Source organism: Natator depressus, chromosome 8, assembly GCF_965152275.1.
Source record: "Natator depressus isolate rNatDep1 chromosome 8, rNatDep2.hap1, whole genome shotgun sequence".
Taxonomy (NCBI): domain Eukaryota; kingdom Metazoa; phylum Chordata; order Testudines; family Cheloniidae; genus Natator; species Natator depressus.
The window spans coordinates 53,520,109-53,543,717 of record NC_134241.1 but is presented as its reverse complement, the minus strand read 5'-3'; the positions used below and the strand labels follow the sequence as shown (position 1 = coordinate 53,543,717).

Below are 23,609 nucleotides of genomic sequence, written 5' to 3'. Positions count from 1 at the left end.
GGTGGAAATGGTTACGAGGTGGGAAGGGGTGAAATCTGTGGAACATGTTTTAGAGAGCAAATGATAGAGTAAATCCTTGCACAGATAAATCTATAGTGGATGAAATTTATCTCTAGTCCACTAGTCCTTGTCACTCTGAATTTACAGATCCCATCCAGAATCCTGCCAGGCCTTTATGATTCTGTATTAGAGGGTCATTTGCAGCGCCCACCTGCTCCCTCTAATCCTTTATGCCCCCCTAACTGCAAGTGCTCATGGTATTTGTACCATCCTTGCACTGGTGAAAAGTGGCGACTGATTTCTGGCACAGCTGCCTATTTCCCCCTTCTATCAACCAGAGAAGAGTGCCACAAGAAACCATTCCAAGCCTGTGGCCTTTCACACTGATTCACCATTCTGACCTACTGACTTGTGAGCTACAAAGCAAGGGCTTTAATTACTGGAGACTCTGTTCTGATATTTTAGTCCAGGGGTTGCCAAACTGGGGGATGGGACCCGTCAGGGGGTTACAGGGTTATTACATGGGGAGGGGTTGTGAGCTGTCAGCTTCCACCCCAGACCCCTCTTTGCCTCCAGCATTTATAATGGTGTTAAATATATTTAAAAGTGTTTTTAATTTATAAGGGGAGTTGCACTCAGAGGCTTGCTATGTGAAAGGGGTCACCAGTACAAAAGTTTGAGAACCACTGTTTTAGTCCTATCTGCCCAAACAAAAAACCATCCTAGATATCTCTCAGCCTTCATTGAAGATGTTTGGCTAAACCCTCAGAACCCTTGCTTGGGGGCCTCATTAGATAAAAAGTCACTGAGATCTTGCATTGTACAACTCTGGCTTGTCTTGTAATTGTCACCTTCCCTGGTTCTCCCCTGCCTGCACCCCTATCCCGTACTGATTACAGGAACAGAGGGATGAGAACTCGCCTGGGCTGCCTGTCTCACAAATCAGACTCATGTAATGATTTCACAGCCATTCTTCCAGATAAGCCCAACCGGGCTTTGAAGTGAGTATAGATGCACCATTCTCCTTCCCTTTCTATTTGTATTTCCTTCCTTTCATTGTACTTTGTAAGCTTTGAACCCCAATCCCTGCAACTGGAATTGGTTTTAGCACTGAACATTCCTGAAAAAATAATTAATTTAATCTTTTGAGAGCAAGCAATGAAAAATCCCCAAATCTTTGGAGATCTGCTTTTCCCAAAAGGAAGACAGAAACCCACAGAATTTGAAACAGCACCAGCTCTGTTAGAAAATACTTGCATCATGGATAAATTGGGGCAAATTTTCAGATAGAACATGCATACCACCCCCCTGATACAAATGGGAGTTGTGTGCATTTATCTGAGGACAGAATGTGGCCCATTGTTATTACAAGTCTAAATATGAGCAGTCACCTCTGCATAACAGGTGATCAGCATCTTCAATCCATAGCCCTATTATGCTCTACAACACTGGAAGCATTTAACTGATCTGCTAAGTTTCATTATTAAAGTCAAGAACAAACAGCTTTATTGAATGCATCCAGCTTGCGTTAAGGTTTAGCTAAAACAACTAGACCTCCACACCTCCAAAGAGTCTTGTATCAGCATGTACTAGGACATGTGTAAAACTTGGGATTAATTCCTCAGTGATTGCCTCTACTTTGGTTGATACAAAGTCCTGGTCTAAAACATCTGGTGTCTTGTCCAGCCCTTCCCAGGCAAGTTGCACCAGAAGGCTGTCTGTAATAGACTATTTGTGATTGTCATTTCCTTTCTTTTAGAAGATTATCAACAGAAGAAGCCACAAGATGGGCAGATTCGTTTGACAGTCTCTTGTCCCATAAATGTGAGTAGAAGCTACATTCTACCTCCATCCTCTTTCACAAATATTTACTGTAGTTCAAATGTGAAGAATCGTATTAGATGGCACAAGGACCCTCAGTGGATCCATAATTAAGGAATCAGGGCAATATCACAAGAACATGCTGGGAGGGAGTGTGTACTATAACACTAACATACACTGTGGCTGAAATTTTCAAACTCGCCTGGGGGATCTGGCTGCCCAATTCCCATTAATGTTAATGGGAAATCCAGTGGGCATTCAATTTCCCTATGTGACTTTGAACATTCCAGCATATAGCTTTGCTCATTACAAAAATGACATATTTTAGTTGTTACCTTTATACTATAGGTTAGTATAACCTATAGTTAAACATACAAGTGTGAATGTTCTACAAACACAAACCATACAGAACCATGTAATCATCACATTTCATACCACTAAACAGATCAATCATTCCAATTCTGTTTATAAAAATATTATTCTGCTCCACCAACGCATCCTGCTGGGAAGCTATGGAATTCTGATATCATGGAACGGAACCTGGGACTGCATCCTTTCACAGTCCTTTCTACACCTTTAACAAACAACATATTAAAATTAGCAGTGTATATCCAATAGCATGTTTCCATTACAGATTGAAACAAGGGGGCAAACTGAGATTGTGTGGGCAGTGTAAACTAAGAGGGGTGAGAGTGTGTGGTGAAGGCTTATATTTTCAGGAGGGAACGGGCTAGACTCCTTAAATGTTTAGACTGACCTTTTTTTTTCCCCCTGAACCCCATTGAAACCCCAGTGTTTTCGGTTAGGAATTAATTGATGACTGTAAACTGCTTTGAGATCCATGGATGAAAAGATGATGTATTATTTCACCAACAATAATTCACTGAGCATATCATTTTTGCAGCTAGGGGAAAATATTCAACTTTTTAAAACCTCTTTTTTGGTCAAAACCCAATATATCATGGAAAACTTTTGTCAATATCCAATTTTTTTTTTGCCCAGCTCTAATTTTGTCATAGTCCTATGTTACCCCTGAGCATAAGTTAGGACATTAAGAAAGGTTTCAGAGTAAGAGCCGTGTTAGTCTGTATTCGCAAAAAGAAAAGGAGTACTTGTGGCACCTTAGAGACTAACCAATTTATTTGAGCATGAGCTTTTGTGAGCTACAGCTCACTTCATCGGATGCATACTGTGGAAACTGCAGAAGACATTATATACACAGAGACCATGAAACAATACCTCCTCCCACCCCACTCTCCTGCTGGTAATAGCTTATCTAAAGTGATCATCGAGTTGGGCCATTTCCAGCACAAATCCAGGTTTTCTCACCCTCCGCCCCCCCCCCAAACTTACTCTCCTGCTGGTAATAGCCCATCCAAAGTGACCACTCTCTTCACAATAAGAAAGGGAGTAATTGTGGCACCTTAGAGACTAACCAATTTATTTGAGCATGAGCTTTCGTGAGCTACAGCTCACTTCATCGGATAGCTCACGAAAGCTCATGCTCAAATAAATTGGTTAGTCTCTAAGGTGCCACAAGTACTCCTTTTCTTTTTGCGAATACAGACTAACATGGCTGTTACTCTGAAACCTCTCTTCACAATGTGTATGATAATCAAGGTGGGCCATTTCCAGCACAAATACAGGTTCTCTCACCCCCTCACCCCCCTCCAAAAACCACACACACAAACTCACTCTCCTGCTGGTAATAGCTCATCCAAAGTGACCACTCTCCTACAATGTGCATGATAATCAAGGTGGGCCATTTCCAGCACAAATCCAGGTTTTCTCACTCCCCCCCCCCCACACACAAACTCACTCTCCTGCTGGCAATAGCTCATCCAAACTGACCACTCTCCCCACAATGTGCATGACAATCAAGGTGGGCCATTTCCAGCATAAATCCAAGTTTAACCAGAACGTCTGTGGGGGGGGGGGGGTTGAGAAAACCTGTATTTGTGCTGGAAATGGCCCACCTTGATTTTCATGCACGTTGTAAGGAGAATGGTCACTTTGGATAGGCTATTACCAGCAGGAGAGTGAGTTTGTGTGTGTGGTTTTTGGAGGAGGGTGAGAGAACCTGGATTTGTGCTGGAAATGGCCCACCTTGATTATCATACACATTGTGAAGAGAGTGGTCACTTTGGATGGGCTATTACCAGCAGGAGAGTGAGTTTGTGGGGGGGGGGGGCGCGGAGGGTGAGAAAACCTGGATTTGTGCTGGAAATGGCCCAACTTGATGATCACTTTAGATAAGCTATTACCAGCAGGAGAGTGGGGTGGGAGGAGGTATTGTTTCATGGTCTCTGTGTATATAATGTCTTCTGCAGTTTCCACAATATGCATCCGATGAAGTGAGCTGTAGCTCACGAAAGCTCATGCTCAAATAAATTGGTTAGTCTCTAAGGTGCCACAAGTACTCCTTTTCTTTTTTTGACATTAAGAAAGGTAAGGCATGTAGTATACAAGAGTATGCTTCTGTTACAAAAGCTAAGTAGATAAGGTTATATGTGATGAAATTATAGAAATAGTTTCCCTTTTAGCTGGTTGATGTGACTCCAGCCTTAGCACATCATACAGTGGCCACCATAAAAATGTCAGCATTTATTAGCAGCTACCGCACAGGGCTTGCTGAGACACCAGCTTTCTCCCATATCTAGAATAGGAAGTCATTGTGGTAACTATATGGTGTGTGATGACAAAAGCAGAGTTTCTAATAATGGCCCTGTAGAGTTACCCAGTGAACAGTGAAATATCAGTAATTTAATAACCCCCCTTACCACGGAATACTCTACATTCTGTTTTGTACCAGAAGCCTCTGGAATTGCAAATGTGAGGGTCAAAAACTGCTGTGAGTTAAACTGATACAAATTTGAAGTAACTCCATTGACGTCAACTGCGTTACTCTAGAGTTACACCAATGTAAACGAGAGCAGTGCTTGGCCCACAGACCTTTGAGTGAAAGGGATTATCTTGTGGTAGTCATAGTAGGTATTTTCATTTTCATAACTACATTACATTAAAAGGCAATGGAACTGCCTAAGATTCATTGTGGAAGCAGAACAAAGCTTCAGTTATCTGCATTCCCCCCCCTCCATTAAGTAGCACACATGAACAAACATTGTCTTAAGGTCAGAGAGATAAAGAAGTCTTGTGTCTACTCTAGCATTTCTGTGTGACTGTCCCTAGTGAACATTCTCAGCTAAGCGCCTACAGCTAGTGGCAAAAAAGGAGAGAACTATATCAGTCAAATTTCCTTATGACTGCCCGTGTGAACAGTGTTTGCTAGCGTAATATCAGCTCATGCTCTGGGGCATAAGATGATCACCAGCTGGGCTCAGAAATAAATTTTCTCTTTGCTTTATAGTGTTATGCAGGTATCACATTTTCTCTGAAGCATCTGGCATAGATCATTGCTTCACTAGATAGACCACTGGTCTGTTCTGGAATGGAAACTCCTGTGTAAATTTCAGAGGGGTTAAGAATTAGTTATGGTTTGCTAATTCACTTGGAATAATGTTGTTGACTCACAATTTTCACCTGCCACAGTCAAAGTTAAACCTGGAATGAGGTTTTGGGCCTCTTCAGACCAAACAATTCCTTGATGTAATGGTGTGTTACGGCATAGACAGTGCTGAGGAATTGAATGACAGAGGGGAGCCAACTCAAAGCTGTCCCTCCAGGGATATACTGGAAGGAAGCAGAGAGGTATTTCTCAGATCAAAGGGAGGAATTAAATGTTACTAAAATGATACAATCTTGAGACCCTCATAACAATTCAATGGGTATTGCCAAGGTAAGGAGGTCGACACTGTACCTAGAGAGTCAGTATTCTTTTTTGGAACTTCTGAACCTCTTGTTGCCACATACAATGAGACTACAAAGAGGCTGCAGGTGGAGACATTCCAAAAAGGCCTCTAACAGAGCATCATGCAGTCTCTATGTGTAATATCAGCTCATTTACCTTTGTAAAATAGCAACTGAAGTATGAGAGGCTGCTGCTTGAATTGCTTTAGTGAACTTTATAGTAACATTTAATCTCGACATAATACTTTCAGGAGAGGGTCTCTTGAGTGGAGTCTAGGACCTTAGTTAAAAGGTGTTATGTTTTCAATAAAATCTGGTTCCAGAATGATACCAGAACTTAAGGAGATCCATTGCTCTTGCTCTCTCCTACCCCTCCCCAACAATCTCTACTCAGAACCCCTCTCTTTGGGGGCTCTCTGATCGCAATCTTGACCAGGGATTATGTTATTTTCTTAAATAATATGCAGCGTTCTCATTCTGGACGTGATTCATCTCTGCACCAGCGTGGAGGCTAGCAGAGGGACTGAGGGGAAGCTGGCTTGTGCTTTTCCTATCCTGGGGTTGCTGCCATGCAGCCCTCCAGTGCAGGTTAGGGCAGCCCTAAAGGGGTACTCTTACCTTCTGTCCTGGCCGCCATGGCCCCTATGGGACTTGCAGCATCTTAGGAAAAGCCATGGCATTGAAACACTGAGCCATACCCCCACCTGCTCTGTAGTCCTGCACCGGGGGCTCTTGTGGGGTCATGGGGCTGTAGAACCAGTGGGGTCACCTCTGTGCTTGCTGGGGAGTTCAACTGCACCAGGGGTATTCCTGGCAGGGAAGAGAGCTTCTGGCTGCTCGGAAGCCCTTTTAGGCCAGCTATGCTGTTACAAAGGGGTCATAGGTCACCAGTGAATTAGTTCCATGTCTCTAGGGTCTCCCAGGATGGGCAGTGCCCTACTGGATAAAGGAAATGGAATGATTCCAACTGTCTAGTCTGCAGATCATATAAAAAGACCTCAGCATTGACACTGGGACGTGATCAGGAACAAGGGAGGCAGCACAACTCATGTGCTTCTAATCACACACAGCTCTGCAGCAGGCATCTGTCTTTAGCATTAGTCTGGGGATAAAGCATGCGACTCCACCTCCATCATTCTAATGCTGTTTTAAAGGAACTGCTGCCAACTGGTTAAGAATGGCTGAAGTCTTAATTCTGTTGATACTTTCAGGTAAACAACTTAATGCGGCGTATCTACCTGCTGGAGATGCAGAGCAGTTCAGACGCACAGGATTAGCCAGCCAGCTCCCCTTCTGCAGCAAGTGCTTTCTCTTCCCATCACAGAAAAACCTCAAAACATAATACACAAATATTCCCTTGGCTTGGGGCTGCACTGGCCCAGGAAACAACCTTCTCCCAGGCAGTCTCTACCTCCTCAAGCCAGGAGCAACTGCTCCTATGGCTCCGCCCTGGAGCACCTGAGTTGCTATTAACTCCTTGTTTGCCAGGGACAGGACAGAGAGCTCTGCATAGTGCACAATAATGTCAAATTTTCATTTTCTAAAAGCAAGTAGTGAGGGGAAAACCTCAGGGAAGTGCGGTAGCATAGGAAGGGGATTCTGTAGTCAATGCGACGTGCTTTTAGTACATTTACCAGGAAGTGACTTTAATGTGCTGTTTTTGGACATTTTTTCCCAGTTCATGCCATTAAGGTTAATGATGACTCCCATGAGACGGGAGCTTGGTCTGGCCTGGAGAGTGTGTGTTCAGCAAGTGACAGAAGAGTAGCCTCTCTCTGTATCTCATGCCCAGGAGACACGGTCTGGCCAGCCAGATGGAGATTCCTTTTGACAGTATGCCAGCGGAGATGCAAGCAATGGCGCATCTTGTTCTGCGTCTCTCACGGGGCTGGACACGTGGCTTGTCATTTGTCCAATATCCACCAGGACAAACTGTCCTTAAACCCTCAATCTGTCTTCAACAAAGAGACATGGAAAAACCTTCATGTATGTTTCCTTTTTAGTTTTGTGACAGTTATTTTTCTCTCCTCCGTACTGTGTGATCTCTGTGCTCTTCTGACATATTATCCTTTTTCTGCCTTTTCTTGATCATTCTTTGCCCTTCTTCCCACAGATTCCCATCTCCTTCTGGCTCTTTTTGAGCTAGGACAGCACTGTATCTGCTTTGTGCTACCGACATGAGTCTAAAATTCATCAAAGCAATTCCTAGGATAAGAAATGTTCCTGTACCCTCCTCACCTCATTCAGTGTCAACAGGGCAGTATTTAGACCCCTAAGTGTCTAAATTCCTTTTGAAAAATGAAACATAGGCATTGCAGTGCTAAGTGCAGAAACACCTAAATATCTTTAAAAATCTCAGCCTATGCCTTTGTTTCCTAGGTTAAGTGCCAATCACATCTATGGCATGAAATTCAAACATTACATAAATAATCATTAATCTTCGCGTTCCAGCATTGGCTAGACTCCTGGGGATTAGACTGTCTGCCTGAATGATTTAAGCCTTTAGTCTTGGATCTTCTCAAGATGTTGAGGCCTTCCTTAGTTGCCACTCATCATTCACTAGCCTGCAGAGCTCCTTCCTTTCAACCCTTATTGCTCTAGTCAATCTACTCTCCATGTTCTAAGGGAACGAACACAACGTTGGTTGTGAGGAACTCTTTGAGTTCTAACTACAGCTCTGTTACTGACCTTGGGAAAATTCATGAACGTGCCTGCTTTACTGCCCCCATCCACACAAGGACAGGAATAATACTTATCTAGTTCACAGATGAACTGTGGGGATGCGTTAATATTTGTACAGCACTGCAAATCAGTGACATAAGTGCCAAATATGATAATTACTTAAAGCATACAGGGCTAGATTATACTTTTAGGCACATCCCTGTGTTGGGAGCACAGGGGGAGCCTTAGCACCCCAGGAGGATCTCGGAAAAAGATAATTGTCTGGGAAATAAGTATACTTAGCACAATCCCTCCCCAAGATCCGCGGTGCACCTTACTGCTCTAGGGATCAGCATGAAGGTGGAGCAGGTACACAGGGACATAAACTGAAGTCCTTAGTGAGGCTGAGGCTAAACTCCCACCGAAGTCAATGGGAATCATGGCCGAATGAGAAGTGAGTAAAACCCAAGTAATGACTTTGGGACCTGGCTTGTGTTCACGGGGTAAGAGTGAAAGGAGAATGGACTAGCCTTTCGTTGCTCTGCTCCTGGGTCATTCTTAGGATTTATGGGGCCCTACACAGTATTATTAAACTGGTGCCCCTATGCTGGCACAACTGGTGCCCCTACGCCAGCGCATTTGGCTCTGAATATTGGTGCCCCTATACTGCCCCTATGTCAGTGCAACTGGTGCCCCAATGCTGGTGCATTTGGCTCTATGAATCCGGCCCCTGCCTTCTGCCTAGTAAGGAGGCTGCAGCACATGCTGGGTGTGGGGGAATCGACCCGCTCTTACCTGCTGTCCTGGTCATAGGTGCGGACTCTGTGTGTGGGTGCTCCGGGGCTGGAGCACCCACAGAGAAAATGTAGTGGGTGCAGAGCACCCACCAGCACCAAGCTCCCCTCCTTCCCCCTGCCATGCCTCTTGCGTGCCAGCGGCCCCCTGCTTACCAACTCCTCCCCCTCCCTCCCAGTGCTTCCTGAGTGCTGCGAACAGCTGATTTATGGCGTTCAAGCTCCGGGAGGGATGGGGGGGAGTGGGGACAGGGCACACTCAGGGGACAAGACGGGCTGGGGGTGGGGCCTGGAGCAGAAAGGTGGTGTCAAGTACCCCCTGGCAAGATGAGAAGTCGGTACCTATGGTCACAGTGGTGCTCCAAATTTCCGGGTGCCCTACGCAGCCGCATATGCTGGTTATGCCTAAGGACAGCCCTGCTTTGCTCTCACAGACTTGCAAATTCCTTCCAGATCTGGTCCTCTTATGGGCTTTGATGCTCTCCCCCATTAGAGGAATTCTTTGCATGATCCTAGCTGACTGATCTAAAAAGAAGGGCTTTCTCCACATACAGAGAGCTCATGCATGGAGGAGACAGAAGCCTGTGGGAAGTCAGGAGGGGGATCAGCTCTTATGAGTGAGTGCAAGTTAGCAGTGGGACTTCATACAGCAAGGGGGCCCCTTGGTTTGAAGTCTCTCCTGCATAAGGCCATGAGAGACAGAGAGGATGGCAACAAAGAGAGAAGAAGGAATAGACAGAAGAGAGAGGGAGTGCGGGGAGGAGAGCAGAAGGAAAGACGGGGAGAGAGGGTGAAGAGAAGGAAAGTGAAGAGGGTGGGAGAAAATAACAGGGGACAGAATGAAGAAAGGGGGTTAGCAAGAGACCTGCAGGAGAGGGAGGGCGAGGAAGTTTATGGAGAGGAGAGAAAATGGGGGGAGAGGAAATAGAAGGGAAGGAGACAGAGTACAAACAGGAAGAGAAAAATGTCCACTACTCATGTCCAACCCCTTTCTATATTTATTTAGAAATGAAACGCCACTGACTAAAGTCATAGCAGGAGCAAGGGGAGAGAACTGTGCAGAGACCCTCTGGTTCCAGCTGCTGCTCCAGGTAGCTCTCTGGAGCAGGGTTGAAGCAAAGGTCTTTCACACTGCATCAATCATGAGAAAGCCTTTCCTTTTACCAGACATTATGCTCTGTTCATCACGTCCCCTGGCAAGGCTTCTGTTTTTGGAGAGTGACCCCTGTGTCAATGCTAAGGATGTCAAAAAGCAGAGAGAGAATCAAGACCAGAAAAGAGAGGCAGGGTGTCTAGAAGCATATTGCAAAGCTCTTTATCGTCGTTGTAAAAAGCTTCAGCAAGGTATCCACTAACCAACTATGGAATGTTTAAGGGCAAACATTACAGGAACCAGCTACATACGAAGAGCCTTATGGCACCAGGATCTGCTGTTTTTTTCCTTTCAAACTTCTGTTCCCTCCAAACTCTCTGCTATCCCATACTGCCGAATAGATTCCCTAATCTGTTCCTGAGTTTTACCTTCCCACTGAGACCCTACCTCGCCAGGAAAGACACTGGGTACTAGATTTTGAAGAGGGCACACATTGTGTGCCACCTTCTTGCCTCCAGCATTTTGGGGTCAGCCGGGGAGTGGAGCAGGCATTGGTGTAAGCTAGAGCAGCCTCAGCAGCATCTCTATCTCAAGATGCCTACAACATCATGTTATGAAGCCATCGAGCAGCTCACAACAGCCTGAGTGCAGTGCGTTCCTGATACACCTCCTGCCCCGGCCATATCTCTGGCATGTCCCTGCACAGTTGGCTTGGAGAGGGGCTAATGTCTCCCTCAGGCACCTGGAGCTGTAAAGTCCATTGTATCCAAATCACAACATTCAGTTTCAGCAGCACTGCTGTGCGCACAACAAAAGCCCTCGTTTTGCAGGTGGCACAGCACCTTGCTGAGACCACATTTCCCCCTCTCTTTGGGCAGTAAGAAGACTAAAAAACGATACTCCAAAGAGTTGATGTGAAACTGCTGTAGCTGAGCATCTCATCCCTGTGTCCCCTTTCTGTCCATAATCTCACATTAGCTATTTAAAAGCAAGCAGGAAGAGGCACTTTCACCCCAGCTCTCATAAAACCATTCTCAGTTGCTTGTGGGGAACGAATGCGAGGTTACTGGAAGGCGTAAGGCACTTAGATGAGACATTCAAGAGGGGAGAGGGAGCTGATGGAACCATTCTGTGTCCCAGTGGCGGCTATGGTTGTCAGCTGGCTGGTTTTTAACCAGCCTGGACAGTTTTTGTACTGCCTTGCCAGTGAAAAGATTTAATGTGTGGGGTTTTTTTTCCCCACTTGGGACCAACCTTCCCTGAAAGCTGTGCACATGCGTGTCCACACAGTGATTTTGTAACTACGATGCATGCCACGTGGCTGGGAGAGCGGCTGCCATCTGGGTGTTTGCCAGGTCCTCAAGCTGCTGAAACCGCAGTGGCTCCTCCCAGCACTGGGGACTAGGAAGGGGGACAGAACATAAGAACGGCCATATTGGGTCAGACCATTGGTCCATCTAGCCCAATATCCTGTCTTCTGCCTGTGCCAAATGCAAGTTGTCACAAAAACACCTGAGACCCGAGTCTCGCCAGGAGTGGAGTGGTTGAGGCAGGGGCTTCTGGTAGGGGACAGCAGGAGGGCTCCCTTAAGGGCTGATGTGGGGGTGGGGTTCTGCATCTCAGAGATAGCAACCCCAGTGTCTCCTGGATTATGGCTAGGGGAGGGGAGGCCGGGGGCAGGGTTTCTCTTTTTCCCCTGCCATGGGGGGGTGGAGGGGGGAGCTGGAGGCAGCAGACTGTCACTTTTCATCTCTGCCCATTGGAAGTGGGGAGGAAAGGCAGGGGATGGATCTTTCTGGGAAAGAAAAAAAAGAGTCAGAAAGGAAGCTCCCGTCTGGTACTGGTGCAGGAAGGATTAGAACCCCATCATACCCCCAGCCAAGCACCAGCCCCTCCTGCTGCTCCCACTTTAGATTATTGTGCCTGAGAAGTTCTTATTTCATCAGCCCAGGAAGAGGCAGGAGGAAGGGGAGCTCTAGGGGAGCTTAGCTCCCAAATTCAGGGCAGGGAGAGTAGGAGGGACCTTCCGTCAGTTTCCCCAAGACCACTTCTTTCCCCTCACTGACTGCATTCCCTGTCCCATCCCACAAATGTTTTTAGACACAAACTTGGAATGGGGTAATGTTGGTCAAGAAGGATTCCTGTCATAAACTCTTATATGGCCCTACCTTACAGGAAAGATCTGAAAGGGCAAAATTCAGCTCTGCCATAAATGGGTGGAGTGCTCATTGATTTCAATTCTGCTTGTTCCAGACCTGAATTGGTTAGATCCCACTTGCAGAGAAAATAAATACAGTGGCTGTGTCTATATGTGCCCCTTTATATAAATATACCTAGGCACAGAAATCAGAACGCTCCAATTTCCTAGCCAAATCTTCATAATCATAACTTGTAACCTGAGCTAGCCAGAAACGTTATCTAAGTCTCACAATTGCTAAACACTAAAAGAGATAAGAGCACTTTGACCACCTAGCTAGAGAGAGGTGGTAACCCCTCAGTGTTCCTTCCTTTTTCTTTTTATTGTAGTTGTTATGGTTAGAAATTCTAAGATACTTCCTATGTACAAATAAGAGTTAAAAACGTGTCAAGGTAATAAATCAAAGTAATGAAAAGCCCAGATGTAAAAGGAGACAAGTTCACAAATGATATATTTTATAAACTTTTTACCGAGTGACAACTGTATTTTACAAAGTGAGGCATTAACAATTGTATGGCAAGCAGAATGTATAACTTGAGCCTAGGAATTTCAAAGTACCCTATAGGAGTTAGGCTCTCAAATCCCACTGAAATCCCTTTGAAATTCTGCCTACATTCCTAGCAAAATACTGATTAAAAAACAGCACAGGAGGGGGTTCCTTTAACCACATGGGAGCCTCATGTAACTGTGTAACCTGTGGAGGACAGTAATTGAGCTTGCTGTAGAAAAACTACGTGATCAACAGTTAAGTCTCTTTGTGCCGATGGCAGAGATTTTGAAACAAATAGAGATTGTATTTGTTGGGAATAGTGAACAGTGGGATATACAGTAAAGAGGTCTTACCTGGTCTGAAGGTGCTTCCCTTTTTCCATAAATCCAATGTTTCCCCCTTGTAGATGGGGTGGCTGCATTCCGCGCCTTCCTGAAGACAGAGTTCAGCGAGGAGAATCTGGAGTTCTGGCTGGCCTGTGAGGAGTTCAAAAAGACCCGGTCGACAACCAAACTGGCATCCAAAGCCCACAGGATCTTTGAAGAATTCATTGATGTGCAAGCTCCTCGAGAGGTTGGTAGGCATACACACTCTGGTGGGATTAATCTGAGAGACAGGTATTGCAGGGAAACTCACTTGGCAAGGGGAAGGAAAGGAGGGTTGGGTACATCATGTTTGCTACATCTCTCTCCACTACCAGTGACTCATATCCCCAATGCTGGGATTTTGTACTCTTCAGGGGACCACTGCAGAGGTAATGAGCTGATCAATGATTTCACTGGCTACTGTTGGCCAGTGTGTCTGGATATTTGAGTTACTGCAGCCTGCATCCCAAAGTGTCCAGTGGGGAACCTCTGCAAATCAACAGACAGAGACATCACTCCTTCATTCTTTCACAAGTATCAAAATTATTGCCTTATAGGTCCCCAAAACTGCCTTCAACAACACTCCCAGCAACTGCTCTAACCTTTTGAATCTCCAAGAGTTAGGGCATATGTGGCAATCTAGGCCCTACACCCCTCTGAATCTGTATTATTCAGCATTGTTATAATTGCTGAAAGTTACAAGCAATAGTACACTGTGCTGAATAGAAAGTGTAGCCACAATTTAGAGTTTGGACTTGTGAATTCTCCTTTAACATAGTCACAGTTTATGATGTTATATCCTGCATTGTGATGTCACATTGCTTATTCAGAGAGGGCCTGCTTACAGATTCCTCTAGTGAATGTGTACCCAATTTCCAAGAGGGCTTCCAGCGGGGAAAACCTCAGACTTTACCCACAACTTGTGACTTGCTAATATTCGTAATCTGGGGCCTCTGATGGGGCACATGCCCATCCCCCTGGTGGAAAGGCTAACGAGCATTCCTGCAATCAGGCACTGTCAATTAGGTGCACCGGCAGAACATGCTACGCCTGTAGAAGTGGGGCTTAAAAGGGTGATCCTGGCCAAGGGGGGAGTTTTTCCAGGAACAAGGAAGCTTCTAGGGCATGCTAGTGAGCTCCAGCAACAATGGAAATTGAGCCTTAGGCAGCTGCTAACATTTTCCTTCAAGCCCCACCCCATTTGAGGCAGATAAACACTACAATCTTGGTATAAGCAAAAGGCTGTGAACTGTGATAGGTCCTGGGAAGTGCACCCAGGGGCTAGAGTCAAGGAGACTATAAATTGGGTGCTGAAAAGACCCTGGGAGCGAGCTGAGCTTCTGCTGGGAACAGTAAGATTGCCCAGGAGTAGGGGCTCCTGGCGGGGACCCAGGGGCAAGAGACTCAAAGGTACTTTGGCTCAAGCCCAAGCTGAGGTTTGGCTGACTACAGGGCCAAATTGAATTCCCACAGAAGTCAATGGCAGTCTTTCTGATTACGTCAACTGGAGTGGGAGGTGATCCAGCATCCTGTGGCACTGAATGCATTCCAGCTGGGATTAGACACTTGGGTTTAGGTTAGATTAGGAGGTGTCGATCCCTATGATATCTAAAGGGTTTGGTCTTTCCTAAAATCAGATCGCACAGTCATGACCTTTGGTGTATCAAAATTTTAAATGACCCACCAGCATAATGCACAGCCAACTAATGCTGTAACCATCTGAGGGGAGGCACAGATAAAGGTTTCCTTTCTTGACTGCATTATATTTGTGCACCACGGAAGCCTCCCTATTCAAAAGATTAATAACTGCAAACTCTCTCACACAGGAATTGCTTTGCAGCCATCTTTCTCATGACAACCACCGTTAAGCCTGGTTGTTTGTCAGGGCAAAAATCTGGGAAAATTCATTGATTTGTCACAGCAAAAATGCTATAACTATGCATTTGGGGGGGTTAAAATGGAAAAGTCGAGGCACAATATATTTTTAGTAAGTAGTTCTCATGGGAAATTTTGAGAAAATTCAAACAGTTTATTGTAAAACAAAAATAACTTAAAGCTATTTAATAAGATTTTAGTAATAGTTTAAAATTGCTAACAATTCATTATTCTACACACTAAATGTATAGAGAGCCAAATTTGTAAAAATTCATAGGCGTCTTGATGAGTGATGGGATAGCTGGGGTGACAAAGACTCTGAGTCAACATTTTCAGACTTGCAGTAGGTGCCTAAAGTTAAGCACCTAAATTCACACCTAGGCACCTACATAAAAATGGTCTGGTTTTCAGAGGTGCTAAGCACACACAGCTAATATTGAAATTAATATGGATTGAAGTGCTTAACTTAAGCCACCTAAGTTAGAAAATTTGTGCAGTGACTTATTATGAATCCTTCCCTCTCCCACCCCAAAAGGTTATGTTGTTGTGTTATTAGTCATGGCTGTGACAAACATACACTCTTAACTATATAAAGCAGAGTTACTCTATATAATTCTTCTTGTTGTCTCTTTCCCTAGGTGAACATAGACTTCCAGACACGAGAGGTGACAAGAAATAATGTGCAGGAGCCCTCACTATCTTGCTTTGACCAGGCCCAGGGGAAAGTGCGCAGCCTCATGGAGAAAGACTCTTACCCCAGGTTCCTGAGATCCAAAATTTACACAGACCTGCTGACCCAAACCCAGAGGAGGCTCAGCTAGAGCAGGGATGGGACCCTCAGAAACCATAAGCTTCCCATGGCAGCCAAAACCATTTCCAAATGTGAAACTTCATTGGTGTTTAAAAAAAGCGGTGGTAAAGGAGGAAGGGGAGAGAGAAAGGGGGAGCCCATTTCAGAGTGTGACCCAAACGCAGTACTAGGACTCTTTGTAGAGTCTGTGTGTGTGTTTGGTTAGTGGTAGCACCTAGCAGATTCTGGCCTATTCAGGATCATAAACATGTCCTCTGGGGTGCACTGGGTCATCTATCAAGAAGGCAGGTTTCCCAAAACTTACTACACTGGTTAGTTCGTAAATAATGCCAATATGAACTTCCATCCTTCCAGACTTCTTCCCCACGCTCACCTATCTCACATATTTGGAGGGGACACTAAGGGCAGTCATGAAACTAGTGTAACTGAGCACAATCCAAAGCAGTGCTGTCGATCATGTGAGGGCGTGGGCAGCTGGAACTCCAAGCTAGAGACCATGGGGTTCCAAAAGCTACAGGCCTTGAGCTGTCTCCCCGGGTAGAACTGATCAACTGAGTCAGCTCTTTCTTCCATTTTTGTTGCTCACACTGTGATGTCAGCCATGACCTTGCTGCACTCCCTCCCTATCTGATGATGCCACCCAACCCTAAAGTCCTTCTCTTTAGGAGAGGGAAGCTGACTGTTATTTTCACATGCATTGTCAAGGAGCCAAAGTTTCCTCCCCAGGAGGCCAAACCAAAAGCCCTTACTAGAAATGGTTCTAGTACAAATTATAATTATTATTTGATTGATTTGTTTTGTGGGAGCAGATAGGAGCCCCAGGCATGTTGCAGGGCCCCATTGTGCTAGGCTCTGTACCAAAACCATAACAAAAAGATACTTCTTGCCCCAGAAGAGCTTTGTAGTGTTGGGAGGCAACATGTGATGCTCCATCATGCTAATTCCTAACAAGGAAGGGGAACGCAGGAGCTGCCTGTTATGTGAGAACACACATTTCATGCATTGCATGATCGGGCATGACTGGGAGAGGTAAAAGTAAAGGGATTTGTGTGCAACGTAGCACACCACACACAGAACTTAAAAACAGCCTCTGTCCTGACCTCATGCAGCATCTGATAACATTGATACTGAAGTTATTTGTATTTATTGTCCATAGACTGCTTTTATTTATTGATTGCTAACTGTGTGTTCAGTGCTGTACAGACAAATATGGAGACGTGGTCCCTACTGTGAAAACAGACAAGACAGTGGAAACATGTCATGCACTGGATGAGTCCAGTTTTGAAGCAGTATATAAGACACTTATTTGCTGTTGTATTTTCCATATTTTTGTTGCATAGCTTAAGGAAAGATTATGCACAGACATCCACTGTGTCACACAACCAAGTTATGCATAAATAAATTTACAATAGGCTCCAATTTCTATGTTTAGGGTAGTTTGTGGGTTTGCTATCCAAAAAAGTTTGGATTAAAAATTTGATTCAAAATTGAGTAAACAGGATGGCCTGGAGTCTAAAGCTACACACAGCAAAGTAGGAAAAAGCTGCATGGGTCTGAAAAGGTATTGCACATCCATGCATTAGGTAGGACACAGCTTTCAAGCTCTGTTTTGAGGGATGCTGTGCCAGGGGAGCTGCTGGATGTATAGCCTCTGTTCTGTAGTCATTATGAGGTTTCTCTCATTAGGATGAACGGTTTTGTTAGTGCATCGCTGTTTTTATTCAATAAATGTCTTCCCAGTCCTATCTCTATAATGTGAGCACTGGATGGAATTGACACTCGGGCTGAATGGGAAGGGGAGAGGAGAGAGAGAGCTGATGCATGGTTAGGTGCAGAGTGGCTTAGCTTTACTGAACAGGAGTTCACTCATATGCCATTGCCGTTGACCAGTAACCAAAGTTTTGCATGGTGGTGACACTTGGGCTTCAGGTGACTGGGTATTTGTGGTTCAGGAATCACAATGAGGGTGGGGAGCATGGTTGTCTCATTTCAGAGTCATGTGCAGCAGGTCAGCGTTCTTAGGCACCAGAGGCTATATGCTGTATAGGGAAAATGTGTTTTCTAAGGAAAGATTACCTTACAGCATCTGACAGCACTGTTATTCTAAAACTGATTCTCTACTTTTCATTTTGCAGACCACTTTGTAAGAGAGAGACCCTCTTCTGGGTCAATTTTCATTCTATTAGAGGGACTATCAGAAAGGGCATTGAGCCCTATGATCTGAGAACCATTGTTTACTGATGTCCTTCACAACTGGATTGTAAAATAAGTGGCAGGGACTGGAACACAGGTTTGCAAGGTGTGTGGAACTGAGCCTGTGTAACGCTGACAGATCTCGGTTGTCAGCGGGCGGGATCGAAGCTGGGGCCTCTGGAGCTTAGTGCATGAGCCTCTACCGCATGAGCTAAAAGCTGTTAGCTAAGCCTATAGAGCAGGCTCATTCTCTCTCTCTCTCTCTCTCTCTAGTGGTCTCACTAGGTGCCACTAGATGGGACACAACACCACACCCAGGAGGTGTGTGGGTTACATCTGCACCCAAAGGCAGGCCCTATAGTACAGCCCCTCTATCTATTTTCTTTAAAAGTACCACTAGAACAGTGGTTCTTAACCTGGGGTGCACGCGCCCCCTGGAGGTGCGAGATGCCCTTTCTGGGGGTGAGAGACATGCCAGATTTTTTTAGAAGGTAAATCATCGAAAACACAAGTTAGTCACAGGCACGTAAGTACAACTATATTTTATCAAACCTATGTATTTATTAACATTATACATTAACGATTGCGGTAATATACAAATAAAAATATATCTAGGTTTAAAGAACTGACCTACTTCAATGAATTTTGATAAGGGGTGCGAGAACGTATTTTGAGAACCAAAGGGGTGCAGGCTGCAGTAAAGGTTAAGAACCACTGCTCTAGAATCTATCATGAATTCCCTTAGTCTATACATTTTGTCAACCTAGCAAACAAGATTGCAGAGGTAACTATCTCAGGAACCTTGTGCAAGGCACTAGAAGGAATCAAAGACTGATGAAATTATTCTTTGATTATTCCTGGGCTATATTTTTGTCCTACTAAACAGAATTAAACCACATATACATCCCCATTGTGCTGCAGATGTAAGATAAAAGTGCAAGGGGGAGGGTGGGGGAGATCACTGAGAGACGCTGGGGAAAAAATTTACTCACATCACTCCACAGGGTTCATGGAACATTCTGAATGTGTTTTCTGTGCAATTGGAGGCAGATACCAAGAGAAAGCTACTGAGGAATTGAGGTGAAATCTTCTCCCTGTGACACAAACTGTGACACCCTCATTTAGGGCTATGCTGTCTTTAGATGTGGGGCGCTCCTGTTGAGTTAAGTTGAAGTCAATGGGAACTGGATGCACAGAATTTGCTCCTTAATTCAGAAGTGTCTAGGTGACTCCTTGCATGAACGTGAACTGGTGCATGAAACCAATGACTCTACAGCTTTTGAACTGGTGAGCACACTCTTCAGTGTGATAGGATAGGCACACCTATATGGTGCCTTTCAGGTACTGGTTGAAAGGTCTTAGCTGTCTTTTATGACACTATGGTCTGGGACAGACACCACAAGTGACAACACTGAAAGTGCTGAGATTGTGAAGGCAGGGGAGGGCTATGTATATTTTATCTTTTATATTAATCCACATATTGTGGCTGTGAATGCAAAGGGTGCATATATACACAACTCTGTCCTTTTTTCCAAGTGAAGAATCATTGAAACAGAATGTAGGACTGGAAGGAACCTTAATAAATCTAGTCCAGTCCCCTGCACTGAAGCAGGATTAAGTATCATCTAGACCAGAATGTAAGTGAAAGTGCTAGTGGGGGATGCGTAGTCAGTGCTTTTTAAAGAGAAGAAAGTTGGTCATTTTTACTTCTTGTTTATAAGGCACCCAAAAAGGCTCCATCCACAGCACATTAAAGACTCTGGGGATACTTCAACAGATGGTATCCTCAGTACCTGCTAGTACTTCCCAGCCCTTTGGGAGGCCAACCTATTCAGCAGAGAGCTCAGCCTACTATAGAAGCATTGTGAGAAAATATTGCACAGGTCGAGTCAGCCAGTTGGCATAAAAAAAGCAGTGAAGTGAGAGTTTCTGCATGACTGGGAATGAAGGGCAAGTATAGCTGGACAGCTGAGGGCTGGATGGAAAGTATATGGGATGGGGAGGAGAAGGAAGGTTTCTCCCGCCAACTAGAGGGGGTGAGACAGTTGACTGTCCATTTAAAAAGACCTCCCCAGGCTGAGTGATTTTACCTGATGTAAGCTGTATGCTCCCACTCCTTTGCTTCTATTGCTTCATCAAGACAAGATGATTGGGGTGAAGCTATGGAAAATTTGACACTATTGCAGGTTTTGGAACAGACTGGGCAGCTGGCCAGATCAGTGCCCATCCCCATGCTAAAATATCTGCAGGACTTCCTGATGTATGCTCAGTGTGGTTCTCACCAACATTGCTGTCTTGAGCTCCACTACTATTCATGGCAGTAAGGCCAGATAGAAAACAACCTAATGATTTAAAGCCTTTTTTTTTTTTAAACAAAAGAAATTAGCATAATTTGCTGTCTTTTATGCCAAATGTCAGCCTGAATTGAATGAAAATAGGAAAGTTATGTAATCGCCTCCTTTAAAATCAGGAGCTCGTGAAGAAAATAGTGATTTAGCATCAGCCATTGCAAACACTATGCTAGTCTAGAAGGATAAATCCTCAAAGATAAATACCCTGCCTTTGCTTCAACTCTTATTTTATGTTAAAGGGGCATCAAAAACTTATCACACTTCCCTCTGAAAATTCTGGACCCAGTATTGTTATAACGAAGGGTGCTATAATCGAAAGGGGTGGGAGAAAAAATTGTTTCTTTCTACCTTTGCATTTGACAACACTTTGCATATTTCCCCTGAACAGCTTGTCAATTTGTGAAGATCTCTGACAAGAGGGAAGAGCAAATACTTTAAAAATAGGAAAATGCAATTTTAAAGTTACCAAATTTCAGAGGGACACAGAGGCCGGGGTGGAAATTGAGACTGCTTTTAACCTTTTCCCCCGATTAACCAGATTTGAAGTTGTCTATGTCCCTTTAAATGTAAACATTAGTGCACTGACGAGTCCATGCCTTCCACACTGGGAAGTATGAAGGGCCAGGTCTTGATCATCTTGGGGTATGTCTACACTACAGCCTAGTCTATGGCACTGCAGCTGTGCACGGTAGGAAGCATCTACACTATGGCGCTACATCACCAGAATGGGTTTTTCCATCAGTGTAGTTAATCCACCTCTCTGAGAGGCAGGAAGCTAGGCTGATGGAAGAATCCTTCCTTTGACTGCATCTGTACAGGGGTAGGTCACCCTAATTATGGGTGCAAAAATTTTCACAGGCCCTGAGCAATGTGGCTAGATCGACCTAAGTTTTACGCATAGACTAGGCCTGAGTATTGAAGGAATGTGTGTGAGTGAGTGCATGTATGAGCGAATGTGTATGTGCTTTATATATAAATTTAATGTTTCCCAGTAGAGGATCTTTACTGTGATTTAGACTGTAAACGTTAGACTAGGATAACACATAAGTGATATAAAATGAGCTGTTAGCGTTCCTTTGCGGCGTATGTAAGATTGGCGAGTAATGGGAAATGTAAAGTTCTGCTGTGCTTCCAATGACCCGTAACAGCACATATATCAAACTGAACTGAATGTTCATTGATATAGAAACAAAACTGAAATGTTTACAGCATACAGAGCAATATCAAAGCATACCTCATGCCAGTCCCCGAGTGCCTCTCACCTGTCGGTGCATATCTGTCTCCTCTCCCTGTATGCCTCTCACTTGTCCCTATAAACCTACCCTCACATTCCCCATACCTGTCCCTATGTACTTATTGCTTCTCATTTATCTCTGCACACACGTTCAATATCCTCACAAAGCTGTCCCTGCATACCTCTTGTCCATGGATACCTTTCCCCTCTTCTCACCAACCTCTCAGCCATCACTGCATACCTGTTATTTCATGGTTCTCATTTATCCTCAGATACCCGTCCCTACAGACTTGTCTTCTGTTGTCACATACCTATTCATGATGCCTCTCATTTTCCCCAGATACCTGTCTGCTGTCTTTTCATATCTTTCCAGCATACCTCTGACTGTCACTACACACTCTGCTGTGTGGCTGTCACCTGTCCCTACACACCAATTGCCTGTCATCTCTTACCTGTCAGTTTCACACATCCTGGCTACATTCCATTCACCTCTTGTGCTGGAGCTGCTGTAGTCATCTTATGTCTTAGTACAGCACTTGCTCTGACACACAAGTCAAAGATCATGGAACTGAAACCAAGGTATGTTTGCTGCTACGTCAGAAATGATTTCCCCCTCACACACACTTGTTAGGCATTCTGAAGCTTTTGGCTTGTTCCTAATTTTGTGTCCCCTTTTCTCCATCTTTAAAGCTTCACATGCCACGTTTGCTGGCAGGGTGAGACAAAGTGAGGGGGGGCTGGTGCTGTCGTTACTCCGGTTCTACTATTAGATTAGGAGTCAATAGCTGTTTTGTTGGGATTACTGCTGTGCTTCCTTTTAGCTTCCCAATTTCCACAAGGTTGTGTTCATATACAGATGTGTCTCTTATATTTGCTTAGTCATGGTGGGTTATTTTTGCTCTGCACCGCCCCTTGGCTTTATTAAAAAGCTGTACCTCTAATTCAAGGCTGTGTAATAAACTCAGTTGACGCTCCAGGGCATGTATGTGGAAGGGTAAGGGGGCAGGGGAGGAAGGGAACTGTGAGGCGGAGTCTCTAATCACTAAAAAATGAACCATTTGTGCAGAAAGGCACGTAAGGAGAGACTGTGTCTGAGGCTCTTGGGAGAATCCACAACCCAAGGGTGTTGTGGAGGTCTTGGCTCTGGTGTTAGGCTCTTGCTTCCGGTCACTGCTTCACACTTTCAGTCCTTTTCTGTCGGGTTTGAAGCCCAGCTGACCAGTTAACCGACCCAGATGGGCTGTGGTCCAATTCCCAGCTTATTTTCCTCTCTGGTATTCACAGTACAGTTTGCTAAGCTAGGGTGGTGGAGCTGCTATTGACTCAATGGTCTGCTCTTGTATCTGTATGTATCCCAGTAGTCTTCACCCTTTCACGCTGCTGGGCCCACAGGCTGAATCTAAACCACTGCAGATCAGGATCAGCTCTGCTTTCACATACTGTAGAGCAGTGGTTCTCAAACTAGGGCAGCCACTTGTTCAGGGAAAGCCCCTGGCGGGCCGGGCTGGTTTGTTTACCTGCCGTGTCTGCAGGTTCGGCCGATCGCGGCTCCCACTGGCCGTGGTTTGCCGCTCCAGGCCAATGGGGGCTGCAGAAAGCGCAGCCAGCACATCCCTCGGCTCGGGCAGCTTCCCGCAGCCCCCATTGGCCTGGAGCGGCCAGTGGGAGCCGAGATCGGCCGAACCTGCGGACTCTGCAGATAAACAAACCGGCCAGGCCTGCAGGGGCTTTCCCTGAAAAAGCGGCAGCCCTAGTTTGAGAACCACTGCTGTAGAGTGCAGAGCCAACAACACTGCAGTATGAGGAGTATCTCTGTATATTGCTCTGCTCATGTCTACATCTGCCAGTTAAAAAAGGATGGGGGAGGGGAGAAGGACGTATGATTTTATATTTACTTGTGCAACAGAATGGGTCTCA

At 45.1% G+C, this 23,609-nt stretch overlaps 1 protein-coding gene across 6 annotated transcripts in view; it reads left to right on the top strand.

Annotated features, from left to right (window-relative positions):
- Positions 1 to 21,996, top strand: part of RGS8 (regulator of G protein signaling 8) — a 34,153-nt gene extending 12,157 nt beyond the window's left edge. For 4 of the 6 annotated variants that reach the window (XM_074961089.1, XM_074961095.1, XM_074961094.1 and 1 more), the window contains 4 exons: positions 900 to 1,001; positions 1,760 to 1,824; positions 13,270 to 13,436; positions 15,742 to 21,996. In XM_074961089.1, coding sequence (XP_074817190.1) covers positions 900 to 1,001; positions 1,760 to 1,824; positions 13,270 to 13,436; positions 15,742 to 15,924 — 517 coding nt within the window. In that variant the 3' untranslated portion in view covers positions 15,925 to 21,996. The remainder of the gene's footprint in view (positions 1 to 899; positions 1,002 to 1,759; positions 1,825 to 13,269; positions 13,437 to 15,741) is intronic. The other 2 variants (XM_074961091.1, XM_074961093.1) reach the window with 1 other exon arrangement.
- Positions 21,997 to 23,609: the final 1,613 nt, after the last annotated feature.